Here is a 13,015-nt window from a genome sequence, read left to right as displayed (position 1 = left end):
TTCTGCAGTTTGTGTGTCAACGCTCAACACATCAGTTTGCACCTCCCTCAGGCTTTGCTCTCCCGAGTTCCTAGGTAGACTCTGCCCTCTTTCTGTCCCTTGGCACCCTGGTCCCGCCTGGGCCGAAACTCACTGATCTTCAAACAGCTGGTACACAGTGGACTGCAGAGCAGAAGGTTTGTGTTAAAAACAGAGTGGTAAGGGAAAAATAATATTGACAGAAAAGGTTTAGAGAGAACTTTTCCTGAATGTGTATGTGTTTTTAAGGATGAGATGTGATGCTTGTGATAATGAGGTACATTACTTATTTTAACTTTCCGGTGCTTGCAACCAAATGCTGGACCCTAGGCTTAGAGAAGCCAGAAAAGGAGAGGAAAGGGGACCACAGTCCAGAGGACAGGCTTGTCACTGTCCCCCAACCCCCTTTTTTAATTTAAAGCAAGTATTGGTTTTGTGTCACTGACTTCTGAACTAGGGAGGGGTTTATCATGAAGTTAATTCTGGGACCGGGATTAAAAGACTAGTGCTTCTAGAGATTCCAAAGGGCCAGAGAGTTTAGATCTTTAAGAAAGGTGGGCTTCTGGGCGCCTGGGTGGCTCAGTCGTTAAGCGTCTGCCTTTGACTCAGGTCATGATTCCAGGTCCTGGGATCAAGCCCCGCATCGGGCTCCCTGCTCAGCGGGAAGCCTGCTTCTCCCTCTCCCACTCCCCCTGCTTGTGTTCCCTCTCTCGCTGTGTCTCTCTGTCAAATAAATAAATAAATAAAATCTTAAAAAAAAAAGAAAGGTGGGCTTCCATTGTATTAAGGTGTAAGATGTTACAAAGAAAGCGGCAGTAAGGAGATCTCTTGCATTAACAAAGGCTTGTGTCAGAAAGTTCTCCTGATTTATGTCATGTACTGTAGGTAGTATTCATATTTAAGCTTGAACTCCGATACTTGTGGGGTGTTTTTTCTATTTCACCCAAAACTATTTGAGTATGTATCTTTAAAAGGCAAGATGTCCCCTTTTCAATGTAACCACAGTGCGGTCTGTGGAACTCCCCAAAGTCATCCCAGGGTCCTTCGAAGAACAGAGTCCCATCAGTGTTCACATTTCCCAGTTGTCCCGTGAGTGCTGCCTCTTGCCATTCTCTCTGTCCTCCCAGGAAGTCCCAGGCGGGCCGTGCATTCAGGTGACTGTGTGCCCGAGCCACTGGAGAACGTCCTCTCTGCAAACCTGCCACCACTTCTTTCATTTATGTAGTTAGGTCCTTTGTTTGACTTTTGTTTTCTAGGGATCACTCTTTGGAATTTAATTTTGTTTTATGATTATGTAAAATATTTACAAAGTTCATTCAAAGGAGTCTTTCCTCCCTTCACCTGTCTTCCCCCTGCCCCCTGGGTCTTCTTTTGGCGTGAAACTTGTGATTTTTGTTCTAATGGTTACCCTGATGGTATTAACTTTATAAAAGTCCTTTGGCTTTCTCTTTTTCTTGCTGGGGGAGAGCTCCTGTTGTCTGTTGGTTCCCCCCTTTGAGCAGCATTTGAAATTAGCTGGTGAGCTCTTAGCACCTTCCCCTCCTTTTTCCCAGCGTCCATGTGAAAGTCACATCCCTTTATCCCCAGCATGTCCGCGAGCGTATTATACTTCTGTGTCACTTGCCCATGGCCCCCTGGTTTTTGATGGTCACATTGTCTCTACTGTTTGCACACACAGCCATCTCCTGTCTCCCTTATATTTATCCATCTTTGTTCAGGGCAGATGTGTACTGAATGCTCAGGGGAACATTTTATGCTGCTGACTCTCCAGTCCTCTGGTTTTCGGCAGCGATCGTTCCTCCAGCAGATGTCCCAGCATGGGCGTATGGGAACACTGTCCCCGCACGTCGATAACAGTTCCTCTGCAGCCTTTATACTTGAAGGCCAGTGTGGCTGGCTCTAAAGTCTTTGACTTACATTATCTTTCAATAAGAAACTTAAATAAGTTCCACGATTATGTTATGCCATCAAGGGTCAATAAATATTGGAGGGCAGTCTGAATTCCTTGCCCTTCTAGTGTCTTGGCCTTTTACCTTGAATGCCCAAAGGAGTTTTTCCTTGTCTTTCAAGCTCAGTTTCTCATTGTTACCACTTACTGGCCAATTGGAGCAGGCAAAGACCCCTTCCCCTGCCATCTGTAAATGGCCTGCCAGGCTTTCCAGTGGTTCCTGATAGTGGTTTGGGAACTCTGGTTTTTGTGGCCTCATATCCCCCTTTTCCTCTGTCCACTTCTCCCCCCCCCCCCCCCCAGTTTCTAACACCACCTGGTTCCTGTAGTTGGTGGTGGTGTGTCCCCAGTGGCTTGCACTTTTGGTTTGTGGGCATGCCGAGTCACTTCATGCTGTTATAAATATGTTGGCAGCGAGTTTTTGGTTTTGTTACCCCAATTGGTTTGTCTGTTTGACCTGTGGTAAAATACACATTAACATAAAACTTACCATCCTAACCATTTTAAGTCTACAGTTCAGTGGCATTGAGTGCATTCACTTTGTTGGTCAACCATCACCACCATGCATTTCCAGAACTTCTTCTCATCTCGCAAAACTGAAACTCTGTCCTCATTAAGCACTAACTCCCCATCCCCCTCCCCATCCCCCTCCCCACTTTCTGTGTCTGATTTTGACTATTCCAGGAACCTCATGTAAGTGGACTCATGCAGGATTTGTCCTTTTGTTCCGCGGCTTACTTTACTTAGCATAATGTCATCAAGGCTCATCCATACTATAGTACCTGTATGTCAGAATGTCCTTCCTCTCTAAGGCTGAATAGTATATTCCATTGTATGGATGTACCCCATTTTCTTTATCCATTCATCCACTGATGGACACTTAGATTGCTTCTACCCTTTGGCTGTTGTGAACTGCTATGAACTAATTGTTCTGTTTTTATGAGGAGGCTGCAAGATTAAAAAGACTGCATTGTGACTCTCTTCCCAGATACCTTGGTTTTGAAACATTTTAAAGTAATTTTTAAAATTTTAATAAATTTACACACAAACACATTCTACGTGGCAAAACCCACTATAAGTAAATTAAAAACATAAGTAGCAAAAAGTACTTGCAGTTTAAAGCACAGAAGGTAGGCTGATTTCTCTAAAATGTCAGGACCTCCTTCAAATAAATAAGAAAAAAAAATGAATGGCCCAATAGAAAAATGAATATGAACAGATATTTAATAGAAGGTGAAATCACCTGTCTTAAAATGTTTGAAAAGATATTTTGTCTCATTCATACAGAGATGTGCAAATTACAAGTTCACTAAGTTATTTTCCATTCAGATTGTTAAAGATCAGAGGGTTTGAGGATACTCTCTGAGGGTGTGGGGAAATGGACACTCTCAGATATCACTTCTAAGGATGTAAATTGCCTGCAGGAGGGCAAACTGAGAATCTCTCTCCAAGTTACACGGTACAGTTCTGCTCCTAGAGGGGTATTCTACACGTCTAAGCACAAAAATGCAAAATAACCAATGGAGAAGACTCTTCACGATCAAATTGTTTGTTTAAAGAGAAAAACAACGACCCAGATGCTGCCGGTGGAGGAGTGGTTGAATGCGCTGTGGTCTAGAGGGCTGTTGGGACACCGTGGAGACAGGAACGAGAACCAAGGACTTTGTGTGTCGAGGCAGAAGGATCTGTGAAAGACGAATTAAAAATGTAGATAGTGCAGACAGTGGGTGTAGTGCTACCAAAATTAGGGAAAGAGTTGGCTTATAAATACATCATGTATTTCTGCAGCTGCCAAGAAATTCATAGCATCGATTACCTCTGGAGTACCACTGGCTGGGAACTGCCACGGGAGGGAGACTCTTCATTAAATCCCTTTGAATGTTTTGAAATTTGAGCTATATGAATGCATCACTTCCATTATAAACCTTAAAAAATACAGGAGGAAAAAATACATGCATGTGTGTAAAGAAAAAAAATCGAAGAGCAAGGGGTCTCTTGCCCTTAGAATGTCATTTTTCTTCCTAAACAGCTATGTGTTCCTATTTCTTAGTGTATCCTTTGCAAGAGTTTGGACCTGTGCTTTGGGTAGGTTTCCTTATGCATGCTGAGTTCCTCAGGCCTCTTCTCTGGCCCCCGCGCCCGCTGGCCCCCACCATCCCCACCTGTGGGACTGACCACTTTTCCTGCTTTGCATGCATGTCCATCACATGGCTGATTCCTGAGCAGGGCTTCTAGTTTGCATGTCACCAGACCCTGGCTCTGGGATGGGGATGGGCACACAGTGGAAAGGTTCTGTTTTATACGGTTGCATTAACTGGGTTTCTTAACTGGAGGATTTCTCAGAGCTTTTAATACACTAATACCTATTGTGATCCCTGAGAGGCCACATATCATGTATTATATTTTTATTACTATCTTTCTGTGAATTCCCAAGAAGGGGTATATATAAAATACATTATTTTATACATTATGGATTTGTATTATATATGTAGATGTGTGTATATACGTGTGTGTGTGTGTATATGGCATGCAAATACTTTTTATGTATATATTGTATATATCAACATTTACAATTAACACACACACATGTATATACACATACACATCTGTTTACAAACTTAATCAGGATGGAGAATGTCATGGCCGCTTAGGTGGGACAACTGTTTCACCCAGTGTATTTTCAGAAAGGTGTTTTTATTTAGGCAATAACTAAGTGAGAAGAGTCTTAAATAAGTTTTTAAGACACCTAAAACCCACCACTTAAGTATGTATTACAGGAAGAGGTATAAATACAGTTAAAAGTCTAACATTCGTTATCAATTTTTTTTTTTTAAAGATTTTATTTATTTATTTGACAGAGAGAGAGAGAGAGCGAGAGCAGGAACACAAGCAGGGAGAGTGGGAGAGCGAGAAGCAGGCTTCCTGCCGAGCAGGGAGCCCGATGTGGGGACTCGATCCCAGGACTCTGGGATCATGACCTGAGCCGAAGGCAGACACTTAACAACTGAGCCACCCAGGCGCCCCTCGTTATCAATTTTTGTTTAAAGTTTGGTTGTACTCATTTTACAGAAATGATATGTATATACCATATATCCCAACTCTTCTTGGGCTTACAGGGCATTATAACCTGAATCTTATTCGTAGTCTTATGTCAAGAGTCGGCTGTCCTCTGGATTTATAATGGTTTGTATCTGGTTTGTAATGACTGCACCTGGTGGTTTGTCTGCAACAGATCTTACATCATTCTTGGTAGGAAGGGGGGTGTGCCCATCGGCCCTGCTCTCCTGGAGATGAGCCCACTGACAAAGCCGAAGTGCTGAACCCTTGAGGTGGGAGGGGGATCCAGGCCTGACCCTAGAAGTGGACTTTTCTGCCCTTAAAAAAGCCTCTTTCTAAATCAGATAGAATAGAATCTTCTGCTTCACAAAATTTCTAGTTACCCAAAGCATGACAGTTTAGAAATCTCAATTGAGAAACAGAATAGTAGTAACAGAGGGTTTGACTTCGCTTTCACCTTGCTCTCAGAGTACACGTGACCTCTTACAGCTGGCTTGTGGGGGCCCTCCGCCTCTGCACAGAGTCCATGCTGAGTGGCACTACTTAGAGCTCAGTTTTGCTAATGCACATACCTGGCCTGGGACTTCTGATAGCTGCCTCACGCCAGGGGACAAATCGGTTAAGTTGAAAAGACAGCTGAGGACTCCATTGCGTTAGCTCTGATGCTGGGGAGATAAACAGATGTGCTTGTTCTCTCTCCTCTCATGGCCATCCTTCTTGTCCTTCTGCTGGCCAACCTGGCTCCAGGTCTGCAGTTCCGCATCACCTAAGTGGAGTGCCAGGGGAGCTGTCGGTCAGAGCGGACAGTCTGGGAAGGAGGTGGTCACTTTCAGAGCACCAGGAATTGGCTGTGCTTGCCGAAGTTTCTGATTGGGTGTTTGTAGGTCTCAGTCAGTGGTGTGTTGTGTATCATTCGTGGTTTCGCATCTAGGTGCTTATATTCAGGATGACGGGATCTCTTTGCATGCTTCTTCTAAGTCTGCCTGTAGTGTTTGCGGACTAGAATACAGAAAATAACCCCATATTCTTGGAGATTGGGAGTGTTCGCAAAAGTGGTTTTTATTTCCTTTTAGGAAGGGAAAGAGTAGAAGGCGTTTGAATCCTGCAACCATGAGGAGTAAATTGTGATTCGGCTGATTTCGCATCAGCAGGCCAGGGCGTGAGCAAGAATTCTTCTACTGCAGCTGATGGGTCCTTTTGATCTTTTTTGCTAAGTGGATGGTCTTCATCATGTCTGCTTCCAGAAATGGAGCTGGCATTCCTGTACAACAGAACCTTGATCCACTCCTGTGTCTGCTTCTTGTTGGGGCCAGTTTTTAAGCCACAAATAGCTGCTATCAGGGAAGAAAGGTAAAGGCAGGTGGTAAAGAGATGAAAAAGCAACCTGCCTTTTCTGACTTCTTTCAAGGAATTTCTATGGGGATAGGGAGGAAATGCTGTACTTTTGAGAACTCTTCAAAACTACAGCGAAAGGCCCTTTAAAAGCTGATGTGAGGGAACAGGATTGATAGCCTCTAGGTGCCGACTGTCTCCACTTTCCTCACTTCTTCAATGGGTAACAGCCTGCTGTGTACCTGGGCGACTCAGCGAGTGGAAAGAATTTAGAATCCGAAAGGTCTGCTTTTTAAATCCCAGCTCAACCACTTAAGACTTCACTAACTTTGGGCTAAGATCTTAACATCTCTGAGCAGACTGTCCCTCTGGGTTCACGAATACTGAGGAGATAGCTCTTCAGATCCAGGAGCCCTTCCTGAATGGCAGGTGTTATGCCGGGGTGTGGGGTTACAAAGAGGAATAACATATGCACTGTGCCGCCAAGGAATTCATGGCTCACACGAGAGCACAGTGGTTGGAAGGTGGAGGAATTGAACTCACAGGGTCTGAAATGTGATTGGAGCCTTTGATCGTGAGGGGGTGACGGCCTGACTGTGGGATGGCACCAGAATGAACAGAGTGAAGAGGCATGTACAAGGGCTACTGCAAGCAAAGGAGGCTTGGACTCCAGCACTGACGAAGTTGGACAGCGACAGGGAAGGTGGAATTAAGACACCACAGGAGAGCTTTCTATAGTGCGCTTTGCTCTTGCTGGGTGTCACGAGGAAAAATTTCTGTGGTCAGGGAAGTCTGCATGAAGCAAAGATCACCCGGCACCTTGACGGCAGGAATTGTGAGTGGAGTGTGGCTGTGGGCCATGCAGCTCCAGGAGAAGGAATGCACTGCATTTCCCCAGCTTGGGCTAGGAAAGCATGTGGCTTTAGCTATTGATTGATTAAATGGCATTGGTCCTGTGTTCTGAGGGATACTCAGAAGTGATGTGTCAATTCCGGAGGAGTGGAAGCAGGGTGAGCAGCTTCTGGGCCTCCAGAGACACTGGAGCTGTTGCTCTCCATCTGAACCACCAGAAGTGGAAGCCATCACCGCAGCCCTGCAAGTTAAGGAGGAGGACAGAAGATAAAAGAACACATTGGGGAAGGAAATGAGATTTATGGGGAAGATCTGTGGAGAAGGTGAGGGAAGAATAGTCAAGTAGAGAACAACTTTATTTCAGGAATGAGGAGTGGATTGACACACAGACACACATAAATATATTTGTATTGAAAATAATTTCATATATGCCATGTTTTTTTCTTTAGCTTGTAACTTCCAATTTCTGTGTAATCACGAACATTTGACTTGGGTTCTGATCAGAAGGTTTCTCCCCATTGTGTTGGTTTTACGGAGTCTCTCAGAGATGAACTAAACCTGTCTTTCCTTGCAGGTAATGTACAGAAGGATTCTGCAGCAGGCCGGGTTTATACAGTTTGCACAACTTCAGTTCCTGGAAGCTAAAGAGCTCTTCAGGTAATTTGAGGTGTTGGTAGCGAGCCTTCCCAGGTGTCCCCCTGTGGTCAAAGCCTTCATCTCGACCGTGAGGCCGTGAAGGGAAATGTTGCCATGCTTAGATTGTGCTTCAGGGAGAAGTGGGAAGACTTGTTGACAATAGCACCCACCGCCGGTGCTCATTCCTCGCTCCCACCCCTTAGCCTCAGTTTACCTGCCCTGTGTCTCAAAGAGGGTGGAGGCTGAGGAGGAGGAGGCGCCCATAACGATCCCATTAAGAGAGGAGGAGGAAATCCTAGAGGGAACTCGATAACGCGGAGGATTCCTAGGGAAATGCTATTCTTGCTCACTTTTCCTTCTCTTCAGAGATTTTTGCAGGCAATTAGAAGTTTAGGACTAGAACAGGTGCCCCTGGGAAGACTGGTGGAAACTGTGCTCTTTCCAAAGACTTCACAAGGAAACGTTCATAAGGACAACTTAGGACCTGAGTTTTCACACCATCGAACTAGACGAGATCCTGCACATTTTGGAGCTATCTCAAGGATAAAGGGTATATAAAGCATCCGCACAGATCCTTCACATCCAAGTAGCGGCCGGAGCAGAGCACAGCTCTGTACACGCCGTCTGCCGCCTGGTCTCTAGGCCGTAGGGCTCACCCCTGCTCCGGCCTCCTGCTCTGTCACACGGCTGGCCGAAGGAGCAGGCTTCTGAGTCAAGAAGGGGTCACTTAGTGAATAGCGATGCCCTGTGTAACTTACACTTACATCAGTTCTGTGTGCTCTTCTCATCTGTTCCTGGGGGACTAACGTAGATTCTCTGTCCCTGTGGACGTAGCTCTTTTCCGTCCTACCTGTTCTGTCCCTGCAGTGTCAAAAACCTCCTCATTTGGGTCCATCTTCTCATGGGTTAATTTGGGACAGGGTGGGGCGCCTGGGTGGCTCAGTCGGTTAAGCGACTGCCTTCGGCTCAGGTCATGATCCTGGAGTCCCGGGATCGAGTCCCCCATCGGGCTCCCTGCTCGGCAGGGAGTCTGCTTCTCCCTCTGCCCTCTTCCCTCTCGTGCTCTCTCTCATTCTCGCTCTCAAATAAATAAATAAATCTTTAAAAAAAAAATTGGGGACAGGGTGCAAACGGTCATAATCTATTCCTAGGAGAGTTCACAGATTCTGTGACAGAGTAAGTGCAGGGCCTGTCAGTCATTAGTACAAGGTTCCTCCTGTCTTTCATACTTCAGCCCCTTCATAGCATAAATTGATGGCTGTTCTGTTTTTGTCAAAAATGTGACTGAGAGAGTCGGCCCTTGAAGCAGGCAGGCCGAAGCAAGCGAGCTTCCACTTTCCCTTCCTGTGCCCACGGCAGACGTTGCTAATAAAGTGGGATTTTTTTTCCCTTGTTGATGTGGGACTTGTCTTCGGATTCCTTCTCAGTTCAGTACTAGAAGCCACAATGCCAACACGTCGTGGTCGGCACCCGAGAGAGAACCTCTGTGTGCCTCACGCCGTGGGCCCCTCCGCTCTGTGTCTGCTCCCCTGGACGTGGACGTAAGCCCGTCCTCATGTCCAGTCAGGTCAGCACGCCTCCCAGGAAGCGGGCTTGGCCCAAGCATCAGAGCCGGAGCGCCAGGGTGAGACCGCCGCGTGCATTCATGGCGTGCCCACGCCATGTGGATGATGGCCGTGTGCCCGGTGGGTGGGCGCGCAGGGGCCGCTCCACAGTGGGGGTGGCACGCTCTGGGGGCAGGCGCAGGGCACGGGCTTCGATCGGGGTTTAGCTGCATCTTCAATGATGAGAAGCTTCCCAAATTGAGAACCATACAGGCCGGACCTTTTGGGCTGGATAATTTGTTTAGGGGTGCTCTCTTGTGCCTTGTAGGAGCCCTGGCCTCTACCCAGTCAGGGCCAGTAGCACCCTCCAGTGGTGACTGAAAGTATCCCCAGACATTGCTCAGTGTCCCCCAGGGAGCAAAACTGCTGCCCTGGAGGGCTGTTGCTTTAGGCGGAAGGAACAGGGCAGCAAAGGCTGAGGCATGCTGTGTGTAAACTGGAGGGGGGGTTGGGGCTGAAGCATCAGAGTGTCGGAGGGACGGTGGAAGCCGAAGCTGTAGGGCCTCGGGAGTGGCCACTGTGCTCAGAGGTCTGGGGTTTATCTTAGAGAGGCCCAGCACCATGGATGGTGGGGAGAGGGCAGGAGTGGAAGGAAGGAGACCCAGAGGCCGGAAGCTGGGGAGGAGGGGAGACTGTCAGAGCTTGAAGGAAGATGGATGCAGTGAACGTTGCAGGAAGTGTAGACCCCAGGCTGGACCTGGGGTTCCCATTCATGTCTGGGGGCCCTGTGTCTGTTTCCGTAAGAGGAGCCCACAGGTGGGGCTGCTGTGGGGCCAGCACTGCGGTCTGCAACTCCATGATGCTGGCTCTGTCATCATGGTGGACAGGACGAGCAGGCCGGAGGGCAGCACGGGGCGGGGGGAACGTGGCCAACAGGGAAGCAGAGGTGGATGTCACCAGATGGGCTCCCTAGCCTGGCGAGGTTAGGACACCGTTGGAGTTGTGGTCTAACCTTATGCTCCGAGAGGCCATTGAGAGTCTCCACAGAACCAGCCTCACGAATGCTCCCGTGGCTCCCGTCGTAGGATCTTTGATGAGGAAATTGTAAGTCACGTCCTGGCAAAGTCCCTTTGTGGGTCGGTGAGGAAACCTCTTCATAGTTTGATGCCAGGAGAAGCGTTGGCTTCGGAAGGACGGCACTTCACCTTTGACCAGACAGTGCTGTGTTCCCTCCGTGTTCCTTTCCTGGCCTTGGTTTCCAGGGAGTCTGCTGCTCCGCCGGTGGGGGGACCACGTCGGGTGTCTCTATACTGTGTGTCAGCACCGGTGGGGTGTGTGTCTTTCTGTGCGGGTGCACAGTTGGCCGTGCTCTGCCGGCTAGGACGGGCCACCGGCTAGGACGGTGGCTCTGCCGCGCTCACCCACACATCCAGCTCCCCGTGAACGGGTGCGGACGGGCCCGCCCCCCGAGGTTGTTTTGTGTGCCTATGTGTACTCTTTCTCTCTTTTTGCTTCATTTAGTCTGACACTGTAATTGCAGAAGCGGCCAGCTTGACGTCCGGGAGCTGATCTCTCTCTACCCCTTCCTGTTGCCCACCTCCTCCTCATTCACACGATCCCATCCTCCTCTCCACGAGTACGCGGACCTGAACCAGCTGACCCAGGGGGACCAAGACAAGATGGCCAAGTGTAAGCGCTTCCTCATGAGCTACCTGAACGAAGTCCGCAGCACAGAGGTCGCCAATGGCTACAAAGAGGACATCGACACGGCCTTGCTCAAGCTGTACGCGGAGGCCGACCACGACAGTCTGCTGGACCTCCTGGTCACCGAGAACTCCTGTCTTCTGACAGACAGCGCTGCCTGGCTGGAGAAGCACAACAAGTGAGTGTTCCCTTCCCACGTGCGGCCAGGGGCCCTGTGAAGGTGCTGCAGCCGCTTGCATGAGGCCCCAGGAGACTCCTCACGTGACAGCCCAGCACCCTCTCAGTTTAGACCCCCCTCGGCATGGTCTGCAGATGACTGGAGGGGTCTCAGAAGGCGTGCGCTCTCACAATCTGTCATAGGCCCAGTTAGTAAATGAAGTGATTCTTAGCACTCCTCTCCATACCGTTCCATGTAGGATTCACCCGTGGATGACACCACCTGTATTTTGGTAAAGTTCATAGCATACTGTAGTCACTGATGACCAAACACTGTGACCTCCATAGATAGACATCTGGATAAATAGATTAAAAGGGAGACTTCTTGATCTCGTTGATAAAAGTGTATGGCTTTAAACTCTGCCTTCGTTATGAGCACAAGTTGGTAGACAGCCGCCCCCTTGCCTTACGCACAAGGGCAGTTAACCACAGTGACTGGGTAAGAGCCAGTGCTCCTTCGTTCTGAGCAGGTACGTGGCAGGGGGCAGGCGGGAGTTCTTTAAACGTGTTGGATGATCCCCAGACTCCTTTAAGCAGTAAGATTCATCTGTGATTTTTGTTATGTAAAATGGATTAAAGGACTGACGAAGTCCCACGGGAACCATGGGGTTACAGAGCCAGATCCTGTTCCAATTGAACAGGGGCTTGCGATGGGTCTCCACGTGGGTATGGGCTCTTCCCAGCACTTTCCCTCAGTTTCCCAGCTATGCTATGGAAGGGAGTTACTTTGTTTAGGACCAGAAAATACACTAATGCCTCATGATAGGGACGTGGAATGGTAGGGTCCAGAGAGTCAGTGTAACTTCCTGAAAGGCTAAGGAAAAGAGGAGGGCCCCAGTGAATAGTTTGATACCTTAAGAGTTCGCTCTCGGAGGGAAGAAATCCCACATCCCTCCGGGTCAGCTTGCTCCATTCACCAGCTGGGGGGGGAGGACAGTGAGCAGGACACCGCCCGGGCTGTGTCAGGGTTATCCCTCACCCTTTCCATGCACAAGTGAGGAGATGAAGGACCTGGCAGACATTCCACTTGCTCAAGACCGTACAGTCCCTAAGTAAGGGAACCTGAATTGAAACTTGGGGCCTAGGACCCTGGGTGCCCTCCCCGGACCGTCCCCGACCTTGTGTTCTCTGCGCTGGTTGGGCACTGTGGGCCTGTGTTGCTGTCCATGTTCAGACTCCTGACCCCATCTTTCAGTAATAGCTCAGGTAACACACCTTCCTAATATTCTTCTAACACTCTGTGATGGGTTAGCGGTGATCATCTGAAGAGATACGAAATTATATTAATATTTGAGGAAATTGTAAAGCAATTCCAAATAGGATTTTCTGTAGCGTAATTATGATTTTATTTTTCAGCTTATCCTAGACTTGAATATGATCCTTTTTGGAAATTGAAAGGACATACATTTTATTTATTTTTTTAAAAGATTTTTATTTATTTGAGAGAGAGAGCACGAGCAGGGGCAGAGGCACAGGGAGAAGCAGACTCCCCTCTTAGCAGGGAGCCCAACGTGGGACTCAGTCCCAGGACCCTGGGATCATGACCTGAGCCAAAGGCAGACACTTAACTGACTGAGCCACCCAGGCGTCCCTAGGACATACATTTTAATATCGGAAGTAAATAAACAGAAATGAGGATCTCTTTGTCATTGGAAATTTGTTGTTGAACTCTGAGTTGAACTGAATATGGGAGACCAGAGGGTAATCC

General features: G+C 48.1%; 1 protein-coding gene across 2 annotated transcripts in view; it reads left to right on the top strand.

Annotated features, from left to right (window-relative positions):
* The window catches only part of TGFBRAP1 (transforming growth factor beta receptor associated protein 1), a 65,991-nt gene that overhangs the window by 39,407 nt on the left and 13,569 nt on the right, over positions 1-13,015 (top strand). For both annotated transcript variants that reach the window (XR_004678630.1, XM_035001870.1), the window contains exons 5-6: positions 7,782-7,864; positions 10,928-11,269. Coding sequence is in view for 1 of the 2 variants with exons in the window: in XM_035001870.1 (XP_034857761.1) it covers positions 7,782-7,864; positions 10,928-11,269 (425 nt within the window). In the remaining variant the exon portion in view is untranslated. The remainder of the gene's footprint in view (positions 1-7,781; positions 7,865-10,927; positions 11,270-13,015) is intronic.

This window comes from Mirounga leonina, unplaced genomic scaffold, assembly GCF_011800145.1.
Source record: "Mirounga leonina isolate KUSES-001 unplaced genomic scaffold, KU_Mleo_1.0 Mir_125, whole genome shotgun sequence".
NCBI lineage: Eukaryota > Metazoa > Chordata > Mammalia > Carnivora > Phocidae > Mirounga > Mirounga leonina.
This window is presented reverse-complemented; position numbering and strand designations above follow the sequence as displayed.